Source organism: Zonotrichia albicollis, chromosome Z (assembly GCF_047830755.1).
Source record: "Zonotrichia albicollis isolate bZonAlb1 chromosome Z, bZonAlb1.hap1, whole genome shotgun sequence".
In the NCBI taxonomy this organism is placed as follows: domain Eukaryota; kingdom Metazoa; phylum Chordata; class Aves; order Passeriformes; family Passerellidae; genus Zonotrichia; species Zonotrichia albicollis.
Window position 1 is genome coordinate 52,388,184 of NC_133860.1, and position 25,741 is coordinate 52,413,924.

Here is a 25,741-nt window from a genome sequence, read left to right on the forward strand (position 1 = left end):
GTGTATCGGAGCCGAACACGGTCTGTCCGCCTCGCAAGGCTTTCGAGGCGGCGGGGCTTTCCCCGCCAGCCTTATACCGGTGTCTTTCCCTCGTCTCTAGCACGGCCTAGGGACCCGTTTCCTGTCCCTAGGAAACGGGTGCCGGGCCCGGTGTGCTGCTCAGGCTCCCCTCGGCGAGATCTGGACCCCGACGTGTCAGAGACAAGGAGCGGCCTGCCCCCGCTGAGCGCCTCCGGCTCGCCGCTGCTCTCAGAGCAGGCAGTGAGCGCTCTGGGCCAGTGTCTGCGGGCATCTGCTCACGCACAGCGGCCGCGCTGCGGAGATTTACAAGGAGCTGGCCCCTGGGGTAAAATAGCAATTAGAAGCCACACTACGCACAAGCATTCACTCAGGGACCCGTTCGAGGACTATTTTCTGTGACAGGAAGTGTTCTGTTCTACATCCTGCAGGCAAAATGTCTCGCTGAGCCGATGAAGGGAAAATAAAGCACATAATTTATCACACCTGACATTTTCCACTAAGTTACATAAATGCTGATGATGCCATACTATCAACAGTATGTGAAGATGTAGAGTCTCAGCCAGACATGTCGTATTGTTGCTTAAAGTGAAATAAATAAACTAGGTTCGCCAAATAGATGAGAGGTAAGAAATAATTTCTATAAAAAAGGTTTCTTCAAAAACCTACACAGTTTCTATAGGAACACTGACAGGTTTCACTTCAGAGCCTTCCACTGGACAGGACCAAAAGCTTCAGAAGCCTACCGCTGGTTACTGTGTGATGCATTTTTATATTTCAAAAACTCTTAATTAAAGTAAGCAGTTAGTTGCTCTGAGCCACCTGATCTAGTTGAAGATGTCCCTGCTCATGGCAGAGGGGCTGGATGAGGTGGTCTTGAAAGGTCCCTTCCAATCCAAATTGTTCTATTGATTCTGTGATCTTCCACCACATTAGGGAATTAGTTATCAAGTTTCTCACCAAGATCTGTAATTTTATAATACTTTTCTATAAGCCAAAATTAATTATTTTACTCTACACAAGGCAAAAAAGCTCAAACAAGCCCCTTGCGCAAATTTCAACTGAAGTTATGAAGACTTTTTTACCTAAAAGCTGTGTGTATCAAACTGGTACCTAACTCAGCCGGCTTCTTTTCTGTTTTCAACAGACTCCTGTGTGCTTCTTTGTGAATTTTACAGGATGTTACTACCAAGCAAGGATCAGTACACAACTGCTAAAGGGCTCTAATTACGGATTAGCAATTTTAACAATAGTTTTTAAGTGTTTTTAATCTTGATTCCTGTCCCTTAGGAGCAACAGGAACAACAATTGATGTTGTTCATATCACAATACTGGCATTAGTACCTTTTTATGCTGGTGTAAAATACTTGTGGAGGAGTTGCAGATGCAGAAGCCCTGTAGGGTCATGCCCCACACATTCAGTCTGGAAAGAGCTGATAGATTTTTTTACTTAAAGCAAATATTAAATGTTTCAGCAAATGTCTTCTATGAAGAACAGGGGGAGTGTGCTACTGATTGTTCTTGTATCATTGTCTAGTGGAAGGGTTTGGGAAAATACTCTTGAGTTATATGCAATTAAATTGCCCATGACAAAGAGATTGGGTACAAAAGACTGATTGTGTCTCAGTCTCTGAATAGTTTGGTACAGACATTCTGGTTTTGGACAGAATTGTTGCAGTTAAGTTGTGAATCCTTTGGGTTCTTCCTAAGAACAAGTGATTCAGATGCTATAGTTACTCGATAATTGGGGAACATTGATAATTGGGGAAAAATTGTCATGTGTGTTCTTTATGAAGGTTAATTGGGTGCTAAATGTTTTTCCCCAAATGAGACTAATGACAAGTATCTGCACAGAGACACATTCTAAATATTCTGTACACTGTGCATAAAGGAACAGACACTTGGCAGAGATGTACAAAATGTTTTACTCATGGGACATGAAGATTGGTTTTACTTTTCTCAGAGCTGCAGAATAATTTTCTTCCTGAGATTAAGCAGTCCAATTTTAAAGCCTAGAAAAGTGGTAATCATGAGATACAGGCTCAAAACCAAAGCAGTTTCTGTAGTTACCCTAAAATAACTTCCCATATTGATAAAACCTGAAATGGTTTTATAAAGTAGTGCCTATTGAGTATGTTCCTTTGGCTTTCCTGCTCTAATTTCAAGATTCCCCTTATCATAATAGAGCTGGTAAAGACAGATTCCATGTTTGTCATATCTCAGGAGGCCTCTTAAGATTTTCCCACGAAGGTAGAGAAATGCAAGAACAATTTTGTCTAGTATGGATCAACAGCAGGATGACAGGTGTGATAGTCTTCAGAAAAAAATCGTTTATTCATCAATAAAACTATAGTTTACAGTAGTATTTTCTAAATAAATTATAGAATTTCTCTTTTACAAGAAATAAAGTAAAATCAAAAATATTTCAAGGACAATATATGTACACAACATAAGGACTTGTTATAAATAACATTTTTATCTCCTTTTTACCAACAGTGAAAGTATCTTTAGAAGCTCATTTTCATATGGTATGAGCAGATATTTGCCCTAACCCTCATACAACATCAGTTCCAGTTTCCACTGGTGTGGACCTAAGCAATTAGAATGGAGTGGGTCAGAAAAATGAAATTTATTTTATTCACCACTGTGCTTATTTTTAAATAGGTAAAATAGGTAATAGAATTTGCTTGTGCATAGTTACAGAATGCATGCAAATGAAACTACTAGAGAGCTGATAAGAAAATATCACTTCAGAGTCCAAAAAAGGTGATTGGCATTATTGTAGAAAGCAGCCTGAATACAGAGTTCTTCACAGTTGAGCAAGCAACAACAGATGACAGCAGAGTGTGGAATGTTTCATATCATTTTTGTCAAGTCCATCAATTCTTTCTATGGTTCAAAGATCCTGGCACTTCTTAGAATTAGTTCTGTTGATTATTACTCTTTGTCTATTAGGCTCAGCAAATTCCTTCTTCTTAAACAAGGGGTGCAGAAAGTGCTCTTCATTAACCATGGTCACTTCCCTTAGTTTTACTCTTCATATATTCTTTGTTACTGGAAATACAGAAATGATAAGTTAAGAGTTGTGTTTACTTGTTTTCTTACAGAATTATACATAGGTAACATCTTTCTTCCCCCAAACAGGCTGCAGTACAATTTGGCAGTGATTCTCTTATGACCTTGGGCCCTGATCAAAAGCACTGGGTCTCTTGTACAACATCTGACCCCTATGGGTTTTGCAGGCATTGCAGTACACTTGTATTATGTGAACTAGAACTACTTGCTGCTCCAAAATGCTGAACATTCTGGATATCGGAGAAGACAGAACAATCTGAGACCACTCAGCAATTCACAACAGGTTATTTTTATCTTGCAGAACTGTGGTATTTATTACTTAAAAGTAGCAGTCTTCATATATCATGAATATTAGTGCTCTCAGCAGAAGCATGGTGTCTTTCCCCAGGTGAAAAATCATACCTATCAAAAAAAAACTTTCAGGCACAATTAATGTTCAAGTCAATGTGGCAATCATTTGATTTCACAAAAAAAAAGTTAAAAATATTTAATAATCTTAATGGATCACAGTTTTCTAAAGTACCCTCATGTATAGAAATAGTTGGTCACTTCTTGGCATCCCTGTGGAGTTAGAGATGAACCGAAAAGAAACTCTTCCTTGCTGAACATTTTATTATGACAAATCAAACTAAGGATGAAGTGGAGACGAAGAATATATTTCAGTAAACTGGATGCATCTCAGCTGATATACCCAAAATGAAGCAAGACACAAAATCAAAACAAAGGGATCTGCAATGACCTTAGTCTAAAACCTTATTAAAAAACATTACAAAGATGTAAGGTTACATTTATTAAACAGATTTTTAAGGTCACCTTTACCTTATGCTTTTTGATACAAGCACTTAACTAACCTTTAAATAGTTTGACAACAGTTTAATCTTGATTATGAACAAAAAATCTCTGAAGGCATTTCTTAAGCTTATCTCAGAGAAATGTAACCAGTAGATTTAAATCAATATTTTTATTATGACTTCTAGCACAACCCTTGAACCTTGAGGAATGATATTTCAATATTATTCTATGAAAACTTTAAACTTCCTACTGTATTGTGCACCAGTGTTAGGGTGTTCATAATCACCGATGCTACTGAGCACAGCGCCAGTCTCTCAGGTGCTGTTCCCTCTCTCTCTCAGAAACGTGGTCTGGCAAATAGAGTTGATGAACATATTAGCACTTGAATGTCTTAAGGCAGTAAAGTACTTAGAAAGTACAGAACAATTTCATACGTGAAGTGAAATTGTTGTGAAGTGAAATTGTTGGACAAGTGAGTAAAATTAAAGAAAGTGGTATTCTAAAATCAATGTGATGTAAAGCTAACAAGGACTTTCAATTAATTTTACTGCTTTTCACAAAGGTGACTATTGGTATTGCTGATGCTGGTTTTATGGTATTCCACTAATTATGCAATGGAATTATGACTAGTTTATTCTTGTTCTTGTTTCCTTTCCTCTGACCCTTCCAAAGCATTTCAATGAAAAATTTCAATAAAAGATGCATGACAGAGTTGTAGAAAAGAGACCTGACAATAACTTGTAACAACTATCAACTGTATGAGTCAATCACAGAAATACTCTTGATGGTTCTAATGTTCTTTTAAGAAGGTGGGATTTTCAGATATTCATATTTATGGCAGGTACAGTCCAGTACTGTATTATTCTAGAAAGAAATCCATCTATTTCAAGGCTCAGGACATGATCCTCTAGGCAACACTGTATCTACTACACAACTTTTGGATTTCACTGATTACAGATAAAGGAAACATCTTTTTTTTAAAATAAAAACTGAGTTTGGCTGTAGCAATTTGGTCCAAAATGATAAATAATGCACAAATGACACTACAGGAATCATTCCTGTAATCACTGCCTGAGATGTCTCACACTGTGTATATAATGGATTTACAATGTTTGTGCCTACTTGAGGCTGTCTTGGAGCATATTTGTGCTCCAGTTCTCTTTCCATGGATATGTTTTTGAGCTGATTGATTTCTTCTTATGGTGTTTAAAAAGCCCCAGGCATGAGAACATGTGAAAATACGTGCTGGCATTTTAGCACTTGGCTTCCTCAGGCAGCATATTGCTTGTGATCTGAATTGGTACCTTTTTAATCTAATCAAGCACCTAATTGCTGTGCCTGATTTTCATGCAAGGGTGACTAAAATGTTCTTTCTTACATAATGTTTCTTCTGCAAGAGCACCTCTGCCAAACAACGTTTGACTGCTCATTTGTTTTTCACCTCCAACCTGGTTTCAGTTTCATGGGACACATAGGCCTCGTTTTTCTCTCTCTTTTTTTGGGATCATGCATGGATGGATACAGGGAAAACACAGATCACAACAGAGGAAAGGAGCAGTTAACTGTGCTGCATAAAACAAGTTGGTTTGCCCCTTTCAGCCTGAAACAAGTTCTGTTTTGAGGGGAGTGCTCAATTGGTTCTACCATGCGCACATAACATTTTAAGGGTTGTTATGCTCTCAGGGGAAAGAAAGGATGCCTCTAAGTGAGGAGGTCATAATTCCTTTCTCATACTCTCAGTGTTCAGGTTCACTCTACTGAATTTTTCCACCAGTATCTTCAGAAGCAATGGTGAGGCAGAGAAACTGAAGTTTCCGTAAAAAGAGCAACATATCAAAATTTGAGGTATGCTGTGCAGTGTGACGGCACAACTTCTAGCATGTTTTTACATGTATTCTGACTAGGAATTGCTTTAATTTCAGCTGCACTTTTAATTATTCCATAGCAGCACCCTGAAGACAACTACACTGTGATTAAAATTTAATTGAAATTATGAGGAAGAGTATAGAAGAAAAGGCATACTGAAGAGTCAAAGTTTTGACAGCTTCTAAACAAGCATTTTATAGACCAATAATTGTTAATCTGCTTACCTATGCATCTACAGCAGCTTTGAAATACATAATTAATCTTCAATATTATTTTAAGACTTCAAAATCCTATAATAAAATTGGCATTTGGAAATAAGCTGCACCATAAGTAATTTTAAATGTAATAATATAATCTATACAATTCTTCTGACACAAATCATAGCTACACTAAACCAGGCTCTAAATATACTGGGCTTGCTCATCACTACAGTTATTCCGTGATTTTATTTTACTGATGCCTTTACCAACCCATATCTTCAGTAGCAGTGACATTTAAATATAAATTTTATGAACCTTTCCTTTAACAACAAGAGGCAATGCTGTATTTTCTTGTGTAAACTTCTGTACTACCCAAGAATTTTGCATTGTAGTTAAATATACAGAAGTATTCTGTAACAAAAAAAAAATTCATTAATGAAATCCTATACGCAGGACATACATTTATTTAAGATCCTATACACTGGACACATATTTCTTTATTTAAGTCCTATATTTACCACCAGATGACTTAACATATACAGCATCATAATGGAAGAAACTTAAAAGTTTTTCACTGCTATTTACATGCATTTCCTTTTTCTGTTGGAAGTATAAGGGAAATCAAGCTTACTTGAAGTAAATCAATTAAATACCTAAGCCTTACTACTTACTTACTTACTACTACCTAAGCCTTACTTCTTACTTACTGATTTTACTGATATTGTAGTACAGTATATCAGCTATCTTTATAAATAATGTCACGGGAAGGCAAAGAAAACACAGTAAAATAGTTTATAATAGCATGTGTTGCTTTTTAAGCTAGAGAAAACTCAATCAAAAATTTGATACTTCACTGCAAAACAGAAGGAGTAAGGTGACTTTTATTCCTTACTTTTTAAGTGGAATTATCACTTTTAAGGAACTCCATGGCGATGCTGGACTAAGGTCTTCAGGATTGTTTGCATTGTTAAGGAACTTTTGCAAGACTGGACTTCTATATTTTTCTAATCAAATGCCACTGGACACTGAGACACTAACAACAGCATTTGCTGTCAATGCATGAACTGAAACCAGTATATAGGGCTTCAAGGCAATTTTAAAAAGAGGTCAAATTTTTTTTTACAGAGTAAGAAGGAAACCCTGTTTTGTAGATTTCTACATCAAAGTGCTAAATGGAAGTGTGTTACCTTCTCTGTTTCTGGTTTATATACAAGAAACCTGTTTATCTCAGACAGAATCATTTGTTTCCATCTGTCTGACCTATCATTGTATTACATATTCATAAAAGCAAGATGCCTTTAATGTTTGAAGTTAGGCAGAGAAACATCTCAAATTTAGAAGTATTTTCTACATCACTGATCTTCTATTTATTATTTATAATTATTAATTGTATTATTTATTCCTTCTATTTAATTGATAGTTAAAATTATTTGTATGAATTAATCAGTATTGTAACTATGTTACTAGAATAATTAGAAATCATTTAGACTTAGAAATCATACTTATTGCTCATTGCTTAGTCATATTCTAGTCATAAAAGCTAGATTTCTTAAGCTATTATCTGGGTTAAAAGGTTTATGAGAAAATAAACCAATGTAACTTAAAAGTAAACTTGATTTGAGAGTGTATGTAATGGTGCTTCTTAGAGTAGCAAGTTAACAAAATGCTAGTTTGAACTTGGTCTTTTATCAGAACTAAGGAATTATGGGCCCCGACTGGCCTTAAGTTGTGGTGTCCTGGAACAAGAATTCTTGTAACATGCTTTTACCAGGTACATTCTCAGTTTTGACATCAGCAGCACAGTGTGAGTTTGCTTGGAGTTCTCTTAATGTAACACCTCAAATCCAATACTATTGCCTGTAAGAGGAATTCTTTTTTTTACAACTTTTTTTTTCTGTTCCCCCTCACCTTACTTGACTATCAGAATTTCCATGCAAAACTGCTCAGAAAATGCCATTTTGAATTTACTCTTTATAGTAGATTAACATAATATCATTTTACGACAAAATTTTTTTTCTATACGTGGGACCAAAAATTCATACTTCTTAATTTACTAGTGGACTAAAATTTGTCCAAAAGATTTAGCATTTTGGCATTTCAAAACAGGAGGCAAAGACATCACAGAATTAATGAAGCCCAAAATTAAGCAAGTTAAGGTATTTTTCATGAAAATATGTAGTGGGTAAGACTACAGCAGCTTGCCTCGTGGTAGAAACACAAAGATTATTAATCACAGGCTTAAAGGAAAATCTGAGAATGCCATTTAAAACTACATTTTTCTCCTTGCATTTTCTCTTTTAAAAGTACATCTTGTAACCTTTCATTGATTTGCTTTATTTTTGAGATGTACATTAGAAATGACTAGTTTCTAGTGTTCTCAAAAACATGCATATTTTCCTTCTAACATGCATTTAATCATCCTCCTATAAAAGCAAAATTGCCTTCCTGTCAGCACTTATACTTTAGTACTATCAGGTTTTCCCAGCCACAGGCTAATTGCTGTTTCTAGGTCCACTGAAGGATATTATGGGGCATCAGGAAGTAACAGATTAGTAGATGGGACAGCATACTGTTCCTGTTTCTTCCACAAACACCTCAGTACGCATACAGGGTATTTGTGAATAAATTAAAGCTCACTTCCACAACAATCTCAAAACAAGTAGGCATCAATACACGGTGTGGGGACATGAGACAGAAAGCAGGGGTAAGTAACTTCTCAAAATGAGTTTGCTTAAGAAGTAATATGTGCTTAGCTATAGTATTCAATTTCCTTGAAGACAGCATACCTAGGGAGCTCAGGTCTGTGCCATTACCTTGATTATTGAATTTTGAATTTGTTTTTCTTCAGAGTGCAGAGAAAGGGTGCTGCTAGTTCCAAAAAGCATCTGTGATTCTCTCCACTTAAGACCTATTTATCCTATTTATTCTTCCAGACCTTTGCACAGGGGAATAAGCACTGGGTATTTGTATGACATCCAAAGTTGGGGTTTAATTATTTTTCTGTTGATATTCATCAGTGGAATAACCACCTACTGACTTCAATCTCCAAGACATAATAGTAATGAATGTTCTACAAGCTGGAAACTAACTGAAGAGATTATTTTCACACCTCAAACTCATACAGACAGCTTTACAAAAGGTGTTACCTGTGCCTGTCACTAGATTTTCAGAGCATTCCACCCTCTACCCTACAGACTTCAAACCTATAAAGAAATACTTCAGAGTGCAAAGTAATATTATTGTTAAAGAAGACTGTTGCTTTATAAACTGAATTCAAAAGCTATCAGGAATAAATTGTTTCCGTGTTTAAAGGGGGCCAAAAGAACAACAGATTGGCCCAGGCTAAAGGGACCATAAGAGGCTATCTAATTCCTCCTAACATTTTGTGGAAAGGCAGCCTGGATGAGATTATCAAGCATCACTGTCTGCTGCATCTTGAAAACCTCCTGTGATGGGGACTTTACCACATATCCCTGGGGAAGTTGTTCCAGTGAATCATTCATCATTATAAATACACGCTCATTGTAAATCATTCTCCTTAAATCATTCTCATTGTAAAGCCAGTTATTTCTTACATAGCGAGGAAACCTCCCTCACTACAACTTGTATCCACTGCCTCTAGAGAAAAGGAGGGTCTCAATACTATCTTCAGTCATGCCTTTAAGTTTTGGAAAACTTTGTTGAGGTCCCTCCTGAAAATTCTGTGGACTGAAACGAGCTAACTTTTACACTCTTTCTTCAAATGTCAAGTTCTCCCTATCCTTGACCACCTTTATGGCACTCCTTTGACTCATCTTCAGTCCACCCACATCTGTTTTGGAACTATGGGGGCCAGAACTGGGCACACTGCTCCATGTGCAGTCTGACAAGCGCTGGTGAAGTGGGATGGTCACATCCCTCTCTGTGAGCAGTGCCCCATGGATGCATCTCAGGATCCACTTTGCCTCAGTAGCTGCAGCAGTCACTGCTGACCTGGTGTCTGCCTGTTGTCCGCTGGGAGCCCCGGGCTCCTCTTGGCAAGGCTGTCCCACAGCTCACGGGACCCGGCCTGGCCGGGCTCTTCGGTCTGGGGCTCCCAGGTGCAGGGCTCTGCACTTCCTTGGTTGAACTTCACACAGTTCCTGTGGCCCCATCTTCCAGCCTGTTCGTATCTCTGTAAGGTGACTCTCCCTGCTGATGAGTCCCCCTCAACACCCAGTTTAGTGACACAGCAAACGTGGCGAGGGTGCTTTTGGTCCCATCATCCAGATCATTCATGGAGATGTTACAACTTGGAGCCCGGTACTGATCCTTAGGGGGCCCCCCTTGGGACAGGCTGCCAGCCTCAGTTCAGTAAAACAAGCTGATCACCTATGAGATGATTCCTGCTTATCTCATGGATCAGCCCCATCTAATCTATATTTGACATTTGTCTAGTTGTGGGACGTATGTCAAATGCTTTACTGAAGTGCAGGCAAGCAACATCCATTGCTTTTTCATTATTGACTGAATATGGTAATTTGTTTCAAAAAGGCGATCTGGTTAGCCTGGCATGATTTGTTTCTGATAAATCTGTGCTGGATATTCCCAGTCACTTGCTTCATTTAGTTGGTAATATTTCTTAGGAGGCTTGTTCTGCCACTTTGCCAGGGACTGCAGTAAGGATGCTAGGTGCTCTTTTGGGCCATTCTTACAGACAGGTATGAGATCTGCCCTCTTCCAGTCATCAGGGATGCCCCCTGATCTCTATGAACTTTCAAAAATGATAGGACAGTGGCCCTGCAATAATATCAGCCACTTCTGCTGATACTCTGGGGCATATTCCCTCCTGGGCCTTGCATTTATGTGGGTTGAGCACTTTGCAGGGCACTACTGGTAGGTCAATGTCTGTTGTTATAGCTGCTTGATCCTGCGAGCTACGGTCTAGTTCTGGCCACTCTGCTGACCAAGGAGGAAAGAAGGTACTGAGAACCTCTGTCTTGCCAGCATTATCTGTAACTTTTTCCCCTGCCTGGTCTAATAAAGGGCCATTGTCTTCCCTGGGCTTCTGCTTAACTGCTGCCTTAGGTTGCAATGCAAGATGTAACCAAAAGTATCCATCTGTTAAAACCAGGTGATGCAGTGTTCTTTATCTCTTCCATGACTCATCCCTGATAACTCCCTCGGGGCGGGGGAAGAGGTGGATATCTTCTCCTAATGGGCCATCAAGCCTCACTGCATGACTGATAAAATTACATCATCCCACTGTGAGATGCTGTGCCCAGGGGGAGGAACCAAGCATTCTACATCTAATTGGCCACTGGTATTTGATATTGTTTTGTGTCAGTGGAGGCAGGACAGACAACAACTCCCCTAAGTGTGCTGGGCTATTAAATTAGTAGCTATTAACTGAGTACTATGTGCACTCCAGCATTACTGTCTAAAGAAGAAGGAAAAAAACATTAGTGGCACAGCCTACAGAAAAAGAGAATGTGACAAACGTATTTCATCTTGATGTAAGATCAGACACAAACATGTTTCATCTGAACACATTAAATTTTTTTTCTGGACAATAATTACTGAAACAACTTCTGCAGGAATGTGGCAGAGTTCCAATTGCTGGAGGTTTTTAAGCTGCGGTGCAAAAGGGTGTTAGATAATCTTATCTAGGCTCTTTTTTCTGCAAGAAGTTGGACTGGATGATCTCTTGAAGCTCCATCCACCTGAGCTGTTTTATGATTCTAAGATAGTATGGATTTCTTAAGACAAAGATCAGGTAACTCTAGGGATAAGAAAAATAAAAAAATGCAACAAATTTTATCTAGAAAGGAAACAACCATGTATCTGTTAAACATTTATTAGAAATATTAGCAAACTTTCCTCTTTTGATTCTTCATCTCTGGTACAATTCTTGCCATGACAGTCAAGGGGAAATATTACTAGAATAATGTCAGAATCGTTTATGATTTATGAAAATAAGCCTTTGGGAAAAAAGGCCAAGCTTAACATACCTGCCCCCTACATTTATATTGACAATTTCAGAATTGCCAAAAAAAATTAGATGCAAAAAACTTCATTCAGTTGGGATTTGAATTTGGGTGCCTACTGCTTTTATGTCTGTGGAATGTGAGCTAGAGAATATTTGAAACACCAGTGATATGAAGACAACAAAATATAGACTTGGCCTTATCTTTCAGCAGTCAGATAAATTGCTTACTAGGAACTGAAACAGTAAAGAAAAAATAAATTTTAAATCAGCTGTCACAATTGGACAACCCTTCAAATCAGAAGAGGGGGCCATTAAAGTATTTCACATTGAGCTCAACTGGCTTCAAAATCAGTGGCATAAACACAGAACTTCCCAACCTGAGAAATTTTTATTTCTATATTGTGAAGTATTCTACATGAAGAGGAAAGATTTTGTTGTTGTTTTTGTTGGTTTGGGTTTTGTTTTTTTTCCCTCCAACAGAAACAACAGAAAACACCTATCATGAGAGAAAAACTGAAAGGTGTTTTGGCATACTTCACTATAATGCAGTAGTTAATATGAATATAAATTATTCAGGGACTTGCTTTGGCAAATCATACTTATGCAAACTTATGCATGTTTCATACAAAAAAAACCTCAATAAACCTCTGGATTGAAGTTGAGCACGTATTTTAATCATTTACTGAGCCTGAGTCAAAGCAATTACAGGCAAAAAAACCCCATTAGAAACAGTCTGACAACTTACCAAGTAGACATCCAAAACTGAAGCATTATCATTTTCCATTTCCAATGTGCTCTGTTCTGAAGTCAAATAGATGGCACTGTCTCCCAAAGTGAATGTTGAACTTGAAGGTAACCCTTTACTGCAAAGAGAAGGGAGAGTACAGTCAAGCAAAACCCCAAGTTACAAAGCTTAGTCATAACTGAAAATTTTAAAATAAGTTTCTCTATTAAACATGAAAATCTCCCAAATACTTGGAAAAAAGGAATGCAAATAAACAAATATAGATATGCTGGCAATGGCTAGATAACAGAACCTCACATTTGACTAATTGCACAATTTATTTTTGCATTTACTAAAATTTTATCAGAAAGTAATGCTATTACTGGGTTTCAATATTTATTTAATGAATTAAACTATGTCACAGTAAATGTGGCATAATTACATTAATCTCAAAATGCATTATTTCCACATTACACATGGTGTAAATTTTGGCAGCATTTTGAAATTCAAAATGGGGAAAAAAAGAGTTAGCAATTAGGCACATTGTAACATTAGCAACATTGGATTTTTCCATGCAGACACAGTTTACTAGCAGCCCTAAGTTCAGAAGGTAAAGGTGAGAGAACAAGAGTGTATTGTAAGGGAGTGGTGTTTACAGAGCAGGTGCATTCTATTACTTTATTCATTGATTGATTTTTTTGTTCTCTGCCTTACAGAAATAATGTGAAACTGCAAATGCATCTCCACACAAATCTCATTTTGTAACACACTTGGTCAACAAAGCTGAAACTCAAAGGTGTTTTAATGGACTCAGATGTCCCTTATCGCATATCTTACTGGCTGCCAGAAATTAGGCTCCAGGCTGCCTTGAAAACTCAACTGTTAGTTCTGCAGTGACATATTTTAGAAATTCTTACCTGTTTACAGACAAGGTGAAAAGCAAAAATTCTGAATTATAACTTGGTATGGAAACATGGTTACAGCCATCAGTCCAGATATGACAAATTTTCCCCTCTCTTTTTACTATTTTAAGTATATTTCAGATAGGATAGAACTTCAGAAAGGGCAAAACTAGCATGCACAATTAAACTTTATATGCAGAAACTAGCATGTAAAGTTGAAATTCAAATGCTCAACAAAATAATGAATCAATGTCATACTGGAATAGATCTTTACATTCACCACATTACAATGTTCTTTTATCATGTAATGCACTTGACATTTTTTTTAAAAGCAAGACTATTTCTCTTGTATTTGGATGACCTAGGTCCCATTGACTTAGCATTATTCTCATATGTGTAACTTGAATTGTACTGAGTAGTGTAAAAGAGTAAAACCAAAAATCTTGTAATTAATCTCTTAACAGCAATACACATGCTGTCAGCAGCTGGTAACTGAAGTTCAGATTTCTTCAATAGCATTATCATAGCTGCATTTATTGCCAGTTTTAATGCAGCCTGATTTTAATGATGTTGATAAGGCAAAACCATATTGGGGGTGGCACAGGAAAGATGAAGTGAAATCCCCTCACACACAGTGTTTCAGAAAGAGTGGTTTAGAGGAACAGAGTTTTAATACAGTTTCTACAGTGCACTGAGTTCTCATCCTTAATTCTTAAGTTGAATAAGAAAAACCAAGCAAAAAAACCCCAAAAGAACCCAAACACTTTTACAGGTATTTTCTCGCATTCAGCAATGACCAGCCATAAGGAGCATGCTCAACTATGCTGTTGCCCTTCTCTGGCTAAAACATTCTATTTGATCTTGGTCCTTAATTAAGAAAGAAAAAAAGAAGCAAAAATAATTCCATTATTAGAGAACTGGGAAAGCTTTGTTTTACTTTAACCCACAATTACACAATTGTTTCAATCATAGTCAAATTTTCTTTCCCATGGGGATACCCCCAGTGACTCAGTGCATCTGTTCATAGTGTTTGAGCATTCAAGCCTTTTTCAACTGCTTATTATCATGAAGCATGTGTGAATTTAGTCCACTTTGAATCAAATTCAAACAAAGTTGTCTAAGCTTCAGAAGCTAACAGTAGTGTGTGGACAGAGAGAACATTGAAATTTAACACACAAAAGTTTGTTTATGTAGAACACCAACTGGCAAAAGGGGTGCTTAATGTTCCTTACAACAGAAAAAAACCTATAATCCCTGTCACTGGAAAAAATTAGCAAAACAGCATTTCAAAGTCCGGATGCTTCAGGAAGCTTGACTGTGTAAGAGAACAAACTCACAATCCCTCAAAGCCTTCCAAAATTTCAAGTGGTCTCCACCAAGAAACAGCAATACAAAGCTAAGACAAAAAATTGAAAAATACATAGATAAAAGAAAGAAGGAGAAGGCAGAAGTCCAGATTACATATACATCTTCCAGAAATGAGGTATAGAATGCATAAAGAGAAAGAAGAATTAGATTTCATGTAGATTTTTTCCCTTAGGCTCAGATGTATGAGAAGAATTCAGCAGTCCTCCTTATTTAGATCACAGCATCTTGGCATTGCTCTTAAGAGGGAGGTGAAGTACCCCTTAATGCATCATGGGATTTTGTTTGGGTTTGGGACTGGAGAGTCCCATGAGACCTGCTGAAAAATATATTGAAAGAATATTTTCTATAATCTTGGGCTATTTAAACAAGAATTGCAAAACATCTCCAGTTTAAAACATTTTGAAATATTTTAAAGCAAGTTTCAAACATTTCCAGAAGCATCATTGACCTTCTTAGCTCTTTGCAATTCTAAAAGCCATGTCAAGTGAGACAAGAGTCATAGTGCTTAGGGCATTCAAATTTGTCTTCTTTGATTTAATTAATCAGTACTAATTGGGAAAACTTGTCTTGGAAGGGGAAGATATCTGTTATCACTTCTACTATAAAAACAATCCCTAATATAATATGTAAGTATTACATTTCCTAAGATAAAACAGATAATGAAGTAGTTTTAGACTAATAATTACATTTTCTAGTGAAAAACAGACCCTTTAGGTACTAAAATATCTTTGCACCAAATATAAACCTACTTGAGGAAAAGAAAATATTTGAAAATTTTAATAGAAGCAATAAATTGTCAATTTTTTTCTTTTACTAAAGGAATACTTGAGATTACTTATGATAAAACCACTTGACTGAGAAACAGCTTCATGGAAAAGAAAACAGCTGTCTTCTGACATACAAGGAGGCCTGCATTTACTGAATAGCATATGTCATGATTGTCTTTTTTTTATTTTTCCTTCTGTTTTTAGATCCAGTCCTTTTTGTGCTGAAAAATACAGCCATTTCCCTCTCTCCATGAATCTTCCATTTTTACTAATTCCTATTCACACTGTCTGGATAGCACCTTTGGTTTCCTTTTTCAGCAACTGAGGAAAAACTTGGTGAAAATAATCAGCTTGCAGCCTGGAAAAACACTCCTAATAAGTTGTATGAGCAGTTTCTCCCTTTCTACCCACAGATGCTGAGCACTCTCAAGCACAGAGGGTGCTGATCACCTTTCTTATGTTATAAGCCATTTGCCTCTCCTTGGGGAAGTATTGCATTGGATAACAGAGGGTAATTCTGAGGAAAAAACCCAAATAGGAAATACGGTGTGTGCTTCAAGGTATCGAAAAGTATTATTACTCTCTTTTTAATGAGAAAAATAATACCACTTGTTTTCTAAGTAGTATGGGCACATACAAATATCACATTATTACTAAGCACACAGGACTCTCATCCTTTATTACCTTAAACCAGAAATTTCTGACAGGTTACAAGCAAATTAATGTACTTTCTACTTTGTGCTATGTTACTTTGAATAACAATCAAAAAGCCTGATGAAGAAGATACCAAACTGTAATTCTAATAAATAACAAAGCAGAATGTCATAGTCAATTACATATTTAAAGATTGAAGGCAGGCTCACATTTGTAAACAAATCTTTAATTCAGGCTTTGTTTCAAAGACTGCTCCAAGCTTTCTGTTTTATCAGAGACAAATGGTAAAATGATGAGTCCTGCATCACATAATTTTCTAATATTCAAAAGAAGAACCAAAAGAAGATCTGGCAAGAAAAACCTCAGATCTGAATCTACAATTCACTGCATCATTGTAGCATGGGGGTTTTTTGCTAGCTAGCTAGCTTTTTTTTATGAGAGGACTGAAGTTCCTTGAGTGAACCATAAAAACATAAGTAAAACTTTAGATGTATATATTTTTTAGTGCCAAGAAGAAGGAATGACCTCCCTGAACTGATGCCAAAAGAAGTGGGCACAAAACAGCAGGTGCCCAGAATCTTATGGAAATTAGTTCATTACTGAGCATGCTTTACAGCTTTCTTAACTCCTAGCTTTGACAGGGAAGCTAATCCTCATGAATTGTACATACTGAAATTGTGACACCCACCCACAACTAATAATGAGAATTAAAAACTGCCTCCAGGCCCTAGCTGAAGAGGGCATACATAGATCAACAAAGATGTTATTTGGTAAGCCCCTATGGCAGATCTCTTGGCTACAGTGCAGATGTTTTGGCAGAAGATGTGGAGAGAACCACACATCTGTGAATGCTGGTCTGCTTTGTCAGAGAATGTGCCCTCTCATGATATGAAGTCCATACCTGGACTGCAGACACTAACAGCCTGATTTTCAAAGACACCCATGCTAATCACATAGCTGCCTTGCATTAGAGGTTATTTAATTGACTGCATCACTACTGGGACAACTTCACTGTTTGCTTTTCCTGACTGATGCTAATACAAAGCAGTTCTGTATTTTTATTTGATGCTTTAAGTACTCTATAACTTTATTTCTATCAAAGAAAAAACTTTGCGAAAGATCATTAATATTGAAGTCCTATAGGTAACACAAGTTGAAGTGAATGAGATCTATTTCTACTAATGTTTATTCATCAGTAGTTTTATTTCTTAAAGGTTGTGCAAAATTTTTTGTTCTGCAATAAAAACTTCATCTTTATTACACCCCAAAACATGCTTCATTCCAATTTTTATAGCAAATCATCAGACATTTGGAAGATGCCAAATCAGTGAAATTTTTTTCAATGCAATGGAAGTGGAAGCTGTAAATATCACTACCATCAATTAATGCTGCAAGTCATTTTACTTTTTATGTAAATACAGTTGTCCAATATTTAACAGGATGTAAAAACCTACTGCCTCATCAAGATTGCTTTTAAAATAACTTGATTTTTTTGGGCAACATGCAGTTTACAGGAAAGAACTACATCTTGGCACATTAGTACACTTGTCAAATTTATACATTGAAGAGTTCAGTCCAAATTTTTCCAAACAATATTCAAGATGCTTGAATGGCTACCCTTCTTGGTGAAAACAGGCAAAGAAATGGCTCAATACACAGTAAAGAGATCTGCAAGCAGCCAAGGTGACACAACACAGCACACTTCAGGTTCACAAGGGAGCACACACGCACGTACAATCTCCCAGTAAGACGTACTCGCTTAAGCATGGTATTGGACTCACACAGCTGAAATATATTCAAATACAACTCAAATCACATTTAACCTAGCTCATTAGCATCTGCACAACTTTTCGTAAGACATTCCTGTTTTGGTACTTCCGGATTAAAATCAAACAGGCTCTAAGCACACCCGTGGATGATGCTTCCCAGAAATTTACTTCAGAAAATGGTTGTTAGGGAAGAATTTAAAGCAGACCAATCAGTATACATTCACTGTACATTCAGAATAAAGAATAATTTTTCCTTTTCCTAGCACATCACCACTTTCTGCAGCTGTTTCAGTCTACAGCCAAGTTACAAGGAGTACTTCCTACCCTGACCTCATGGTACAGACTAAGGCCCAAGCAGAGTAATTTAGTTTTGGAACATGAAGAAAAATTCATATAACATTTTTCACCATATTTATGCTTTCTATTTCATGTTCCCCAATTACAATATGTATAATTACAAACAAATACATTATCAATCCTACAAGCTTTTGGCACCCCTCCTTCACTGGAAAGGTTAAAGACTGAGTTACAGAGACACTTCCCCCTTCTGTTTCTTATTTTGCAGAGCCCTCTTTTGTTGAGCACAATGCTAAACCTCTAGCAGAACAGAGGAAAATCCTCTAACATATACGGCCTTTACCTGCTAGAATAGAGTGTAGGTTGATCACGTTGACAGTGATCATCTGCATTCAAGGAAGAAGAAGAAAGTGTGGTTGCCAAGGAAGCTGCTTCAAACAGAGACGGAGTGCTTGGCACTAGATCCGGCCGGTGGTGTGAACCTAGTACTGCATATGCAGAAATAAAGAACAATGTTAACAAACTTAGTTTTAAATTTAGCCCAAGAATCTTCATGTAAGTATATCAAGTCCCATAGGGCCCTCATAAGCTTCTTGAAGTTTCCTCACGTTTGAATTGATGAGATGGTATTATTCATATGCCCATACCATGCCCATACCCACACTCTTTCATATTACAGAGTGAATTTTAGCTGCTAACAAGTACATTCAGCAGAATACAGAGTAACTCCAAAGTCAAATATTAAACAGAGGTATGAGTTATGAATTCTTCTCAGTCTGAGGACTATTCTCATGCTACCAGAGCTCATTTATCAGATTGGATTAGGTAATTGGCTCTGCTTTCATCATGGCTGCAGGCAAGTTCTGAAAGGGGCAAAGTTGTATCTCAAAAAAACCTCTGGGAACATGAAATGAACTTCAAAACATTTAATGTGACATGCTTCTTTAGAGGCCAGTGAAAAGGATTACATAGGCTCTGGCCAAAATTTTCTACCTGGCCTAAATACCTTTTTTTCAGGATGTCCTGAAATCTGAAAGTTTAACATCATACTATGAACTTTGATTCTGACTTTGTCTTGCTTCTGAAGGTCCATTTTGACAAATATTACTAACTACTCTCTCCCTAAGAATAACCTGACTCTTATTTTGAGAGTTCAGCCATACTAGTAATGTTCTAGTTACAGGACTGCTAGAGCTTATACAAAATTTTTAATAACATAATTCAGATTGTCCATTTGAAAGACCGTACCCTCTTCATCAAGGCTGGCATAACTTTGTCCTTCAGCAAGAATGCCATGCTTGTCATCCTTCCACTCCTGGCTAACTGCACACACTATTTCTTGTGATGCTGCCTTCAGGGCTGTGATGGAATTACACCGTTTCTTTGAAGGTGAAGGCTTTAAAGCTGCATTACCAAATGAACATAGATGTTGAATGATGTCATCTTATCTCCCTACACATCTTTAACAGCAAACAAAAAAGTAAGCGATATAGAAAATAAAGGTTTGAATACACATGAAGAACATAGTCAAAAACCTACTTAACAAACATTACATTAAAACTAGAGGGAAAGGTATTGTTATTTCATCCACAAGAGATGTATTTTTGTCTTTTTCAGTTTCTCACTGCTTATTATAGGACAATAAGGCAAGTCACAGGCACCACTGATTTAAAAAGCTCCTATGGAGTACCAACTCATGTAATCAGAGACAGAATGATACAGAAAAAAACCCCCAGAAAATACAAAAATGGAAAAGACATTTGGAGTATTCTGAGAGATTACAATCTCTTTTTTGCTCTGTTAGCTACTTCTATGTAATGCTACTGAAGAATTTCCACTTCAGACTCATCTGTCAAACATTTATTTTCAGATACAATAAACACTTCCAAAGTCTTGATGGCCTACACACTCAGGTATCAGCGCCTCTTTTATAAGTCTTAGCAGGGCCTGCCTATTTAAAAAGCATTTTGAATCAAATTCTACAACTGATCATTGGCACTACTACTGAACCATGACCCCCATCTGTAGTTCTTCTCCAGAAGGATGCCAGCTATTTAATTTAGTGTTTTTCAGCTGCTGGCTGCTGATCTCCGTGCATTGGCTGCAAAGTTACTTCAGATGCACTATAACACTTCTTTCATTGCTTTACTACAAAGTTCAAATTAAACACATCAAGTCACTTGGCTGAACACTAAAGGAAAGAATCAGATACATAATTCCAGGGTATTTTTAAAAAAGAACATAGGAGAGAGTTGCTGAGCTAGCCTCTGCCCAAGGCTAAATCCACTTATTTTTTGTTGTTAATTATGCAAGGTTGCTCTGTGCACTAGGGGAAAAACAGATTCAGAAGAGGGCTAAAGTGTTTAAACTGAAATGTCTGACTCAAAGCTTAGAAATAATGTTCCTGAAGGTAAGAAGACTCTAAATTTTTTATGAAAAAATAATAATGCATTTGAACCATTAATATGTATAAAAGTGCATTAACAGCCCTGTATACAGAGGAAATCAATAAGAGTGAGATACTTAGACAGGTTAATTGCCTGGGAAAATGAGACTGATTAATTAAGATCAGAGAGAAAATTAGGCATGATATACTTTAATTGTACATTGTAGCTTGAAATGTGAACAGGTTGTGTCTTGTCCTGGAACAAATCGAGCAGTCAGAATTAGAAAGAATTGGGGAAAAAAGACACAGATGTTGACATAAGACATATGGTATTTATTTTGTCAAACAGGAGGGGGTGTCAAGTAGTAAGGAGCAGACACTCCTTATTCTTTATCAATGCAGAGAAGTTCCTTTGAGTATTGTCTCAGACAGCAGAACTCCCACCAGTTCTTTGGTAAAATTATTCTAAGATTTAAAGAGAACTGGGTCTCAGGAGGCTGCTTTCTCCTTTAAGCTGAATTTTGCTTCACATTTTGTCACATTACATCAGTTGCTTCTATTTTCTTATTAATCAATCTTTTACAAAAGACTTAACTTTGAACACTTTAAATGGTTAGTTTATTCTAGTATTTGTAGTCATTTTTGGTTTACTTAAATCTTATTTTGTTCTAGTACTTGTTTGTATTTTGTTCTCTCTCTGTCCACACAGAGTTGTTTTTCACTTCAGATAACTAATGAAAATGTTAAGAGACCAGCATAATACTGGTCAAAAAGCTTTTTCAAAACACCTTCTGTCAGTTTAAGACAATGCCATATGTTCAACACTTCTCCTGTAGTATTTGAGCCGAGTGACCATTCCACATTTTAACACTCAAACTCCAAAGCAAATACACTTCCATGAGCAGGGTTATGAAACTGCTAACTCAAATCCATTTTAAAGTACAAGTTCCTCTACAAACTAGATAATTCTAGCTCATCAGTTAATAAATACTTATTTGTCAAGAACACTGCTTTATAAATAAACCCTCAACTCAGAAAACACTCTGTCCTACAGGATAATCAAACCCAACCACTCTCTTACTAAAAAGAAAGGTAAAAAAAAAGGTGCCATTTCAGCATCACCTCAACATGTTTAAAAAATTACCTGGTAGTAAAGCAGCAAGTTACTATGTGTGCACACTATTCAAAACATCTAATCTGTATATCTTACTGTAAGGTTTTATACCACTTGTAATAATTGTTGGAAAGAAAACTCATTGCTCCCAATAATCCAAAGAGCTTTTCCCCAAAGAACTGCCTGGACCTCCTCAAACCTCAAGCACTCATCTTTGCCTTGCCAGTATATTTATTAGAGACTTTCTTACTGTGCACATATTGAACATATCACAGAATGGCATGTGTTCGAAGCAATATCAAAAATCATTTAGTTCCAAATCCTGCTGAGCCCATTGACACCTACCACTAGAGCAGGTTGCTCGCATCCCCACCAAACTGGCATTGAACACTCCCAGGATGGGGCATCTACCATTTCTCTGGGCAACCTTTCCTGTGTCTAATCAACCTGACTTGTAAAGAGCTTCTTCCTAACATCTAACCTAAATCGACTCTTCTTCAGCTTAAAGCCATTGCCTCTTGCCCTGTCATTATACACCCTTTTTAAAAAGTCCATCTCCAGCCTTCTTGTAAGTCTCCTTTAGGTACTAGAAGACTGCTACAAAATTTCCCCATAGAATACTCTTCTTTGGGCTGAACATCCCCAGCTTGCCTGGTTTGACCTCATAGGAGAGGGGCTCCATCCCTCTAGTCATGTTGTTGACCCACCTCTGGACTCTCTCCATCAGTTCCATGTCCTTCCTGTGCTGGGACCCCAGAGCTGGATGCAGGGTTTCAGGTGGGCTCTCAGCAGAGCAGAGCAGAGGGGCAGAATCCCCTCCCTGGCCCTGCTGCCCACTCTGCTCTGGATGCGGCCCAGGACACGTTTGGCTCTCTGGGCTGGCAGTGCCCATGGCTGGGTCATGTCCAGCCTCTCACCCACTAGCACCCCCAAGTCCTTCTGGACTGGCCTACTCTGCATCTGTTCATCCCCAGCCTGTGTTAGAACCAGGGGTTGGTCCAACCCAGGTGCAGCACTTTGCATTTGACTTTGTTGAACCTGATCAGGTTCACATGGGTCCACTTCTCAAGCTTGTCCAGGTCTCTTTTGTCCCCCATCACCATCCTTCTCTGCACTTGCAACACCTCACATTGAATTTCCTTTCAATAGCATGGTCAATTTATAGAGAAATTATCCATCAATTCATTAATATTTATAAGACTCCCAAAAAGTTTTATTTTCCTGAAAAGCTGCCATAACATATCATGCATACAGGGAATCACTACGTGGGGTTAATTCAAATTTTCTCTTTTTCTTTTAAAGATTCCTTCATTCTACTTAAAATATAATAATTGTTTTAATGTAGTTAGTCTTAGCCTTTTCCTTTCATCTACCTATCCTATTCTTTTTCTTATTTAGAATTTCACAAAATACTTATTATACACATTTCTGCCTCCTTGTTGCAGTACCAGTTTTCCCTCTTTTTCATATGCCTTTCATACACATAATCATGTTTGTTGTTCTGATCTGCCAGGCCTTTAACACTGGTTTTCATGGGCAAGCTCAGAGTTCACAGGCTCAATTACCTTTAGAAAAGTGTACCATCTTTAGACAACATGCACAGCAACAAAAGCCAGTATGACTTTCTGCCAGTGGTAGAAAAGGTAGTGAAAATAAAACCTGATCTGAACTTTTGATGGAAAAAGCCTGTATGAAGGTTTCTATAAAGTTGGGGTTTTTTTTGGTGGTTTTGGGGATGTTTTATTGTTTTTTTTTTTTATTATTAGTAAGATGCTAAATTAATTTCCCTCTTTTGAGTTAGTTTTGCTGGGGATAGTAATTGGTGAGTGATCTCTCCCTGTCCCTATTTGAACCCATCTTTTGTTATACCTTTCCCCTCATCTAGTTGAAGAGGGGGAGTGATAGAGTGTCTAGGTGGTCACCTGAAGCCAACTTTAGACAGCCTTGATGTGACAAAAATATATAGTACATAATTCTCTGTACTTTTACTAATGGATCCCAATTAAAATCCCAATTGTCAGCAATTTATTTTCTTGACTGGAGCTACAAAAGTGCTACATGATGTTGAAGACAGGCTTGTTTCATTGCAAAGACAGGAGCATTATAAGATTATGGTTATAAAAGATATCTAAAAAAGTAGAAGTCACTACTCTCTTACCTTGAACTTTTTTGAAAACTCTTGCATTCATAAACTTTAAAAATCTGTCTGCATAAAAACTTGGTCGGTGAACTGAAACAGTATCCTACAAGATTAAAAAATATTTCCGTGACATTTTCCACAAGTAAGGTGTCAAGAAGAATCTGGACACTTCAGGTGGACTATATTATGCATTTCGGGCATAGTCAAAATTAGTGAATCATTACCATTTATGAGTTATGAATTTTACAGGATATTCTGCAAAATCTTCCAAGCATTTGAATTTTTTTTTTCAAATTATGTATATTTTTCAGTTATAGATTCATCAATGTTTTGCTGGGTGGCTAGACTAGTGTAAGTTATAAGGACAAACTAATATTATTAGTTGTTATTTGAAAGCTCAATAAATAAAACCAGAGCATGTATTGGGGAAATTTCATCAGCAGCTCAAACCACATGGTGAGGTTAGACTACAAATGTACCAGAACAAATTTCTTCCCAGTCAACATGAGTCAAAAGTCCACCAGCTAAAATATCAGCAGTTTTAAAAAATTAATAAAATCTACTTACCCCATCATAAACAAGAGCTTTCCAAGAATGTTCCAGCTTCTTCATTAACCTAAGTATGTAAAAAACTAAATCAGAACAGCTTTATAAAGTTTCCACTTTTAAAAGTAATTTCAGAATATTTTGCTCAGTGAAAATTCATTGAAAGTTGAAGTTCAACTTACCTGTAAGACTGGAGAATATCAATAATACCCATAAATAAAAGCAGCTTTTCACCTCTATGGCTTTTTGCTGGAATACCTCCCATTCTAAGAGAAACAACATAGAATATTTTTTAAGACACCTCTGATCACCAGTTACCAGCTGAACTGTACCCACTTGAAAACCCAAAGGAGTAGACAATATTCAAGGCAGATGCTACAGTGCAAAGTCAGTCAAATGTGAGTCACCTAGCATGCAATGGATTTTGAATAGAAAATTTAAAGTATCTGGGATTCAGTGGTAAATATCCATAATTTAAAAAAAGAATAAATACTTTAGGACATGTTTTAGACAGATTTGGAAATATTCAGATGATCTGAAAAGCTGAAGAAAGTATACATCAGTTTATTGCTAAGGAAAATAAGTAACTTTAGATAAGGGAGAATTCTCTCACTTTATTGATCATAGGTAACAAATCACAAAGAGTCTGCAAATTAATCAAAGTCTAAAAGGTTTCATATATTTTTCACTAAAAATTATGTATTGCTGTGCTTCTCAAAAATTTCTTTACAGACAGATAAGTGAGAGATGCAGCAAAAGTATGAGGCTGAGAATTCTGACTGTGTGGGCTTCCAGTTGGTCCCAGGTCCATACTCAGCCATGAACAGTCCTTCTAAAACCCTCTCTTCCTACTCCAACACCTAGAAAAATGGTCCATTTTAGAACCTCAGCATTGTTTTTTGCTCCACTAGCCATTATGCCAATATAAGAGAGATAGTGCAACTTGACAGGATCTGAGTAGGACTATTTTAGCTCAAGTGATGTGGGAGCCAAGCTAGTGCAACACCTCTGCCATCATACAACAGCACTGGCCATCTTCTGTGTGAATGTGAATGAGTTGTAAAAACCAAGTGAAATAAAGCTCTGTCTAACTATAGTCTAGAGTTCTCAGTGTCTGGAAGCATTCTGTGAATGCTGAATATCATAATTCTCTCACTTGTTTGCTGTAGGTTTAAG

The 25,741-nt window shown here is 37.1% G+C and overlaps 1 protein-coding gene across 2 annotated transcripts in view; it reads right to left on the reverse strand.

Annotated features, from left to right (window-relative positions):
* Positions 1–2,328: 2,328 nt before the first annotated feature.
* PIP5K1B (phosphatidylinositol-4-phosphate 5-kinase type 1 beta) overlaps positions 2,329–25,741 on the reverse strand; it is a 97,420-nt gene continuing 74,007 nt past the window's right edge. For both annotated transcript variants that reach the window (XM_074533201.1, XM_074533202.1), the window contains 7 exons: positions 24,748–24,831; positions 24,587–24,635; positions 24,038–24,122; positions 19,628–19,783; positions 18,723–18,867; positions 12,644–12,761; positions 2,329–3,072 (listed from right to left, as the gene is read on the reverse strand). In XM_074533201.1, the coding sequence (XP_074389302.1) occupies positions 3,070–3,072; positions 12,644–12,761; positions 18,723–18,867; positions 19,628–19,783; positions 24,038–24,122; positions 24,587–24,635; positions 24,748–24,831 (640 nt within the window). In that variant the 3' untranslated portion in view covers positions 2,329–3,069. The remainder of the gene's footprint in view (positions 3,073–12,643; positions 12,762–18,722; positions 18,868–19,627; positions 19,784–24,037; positions 24,123–24,586; positions 24,636–24,747; positions 24,832–25,741) is intronic.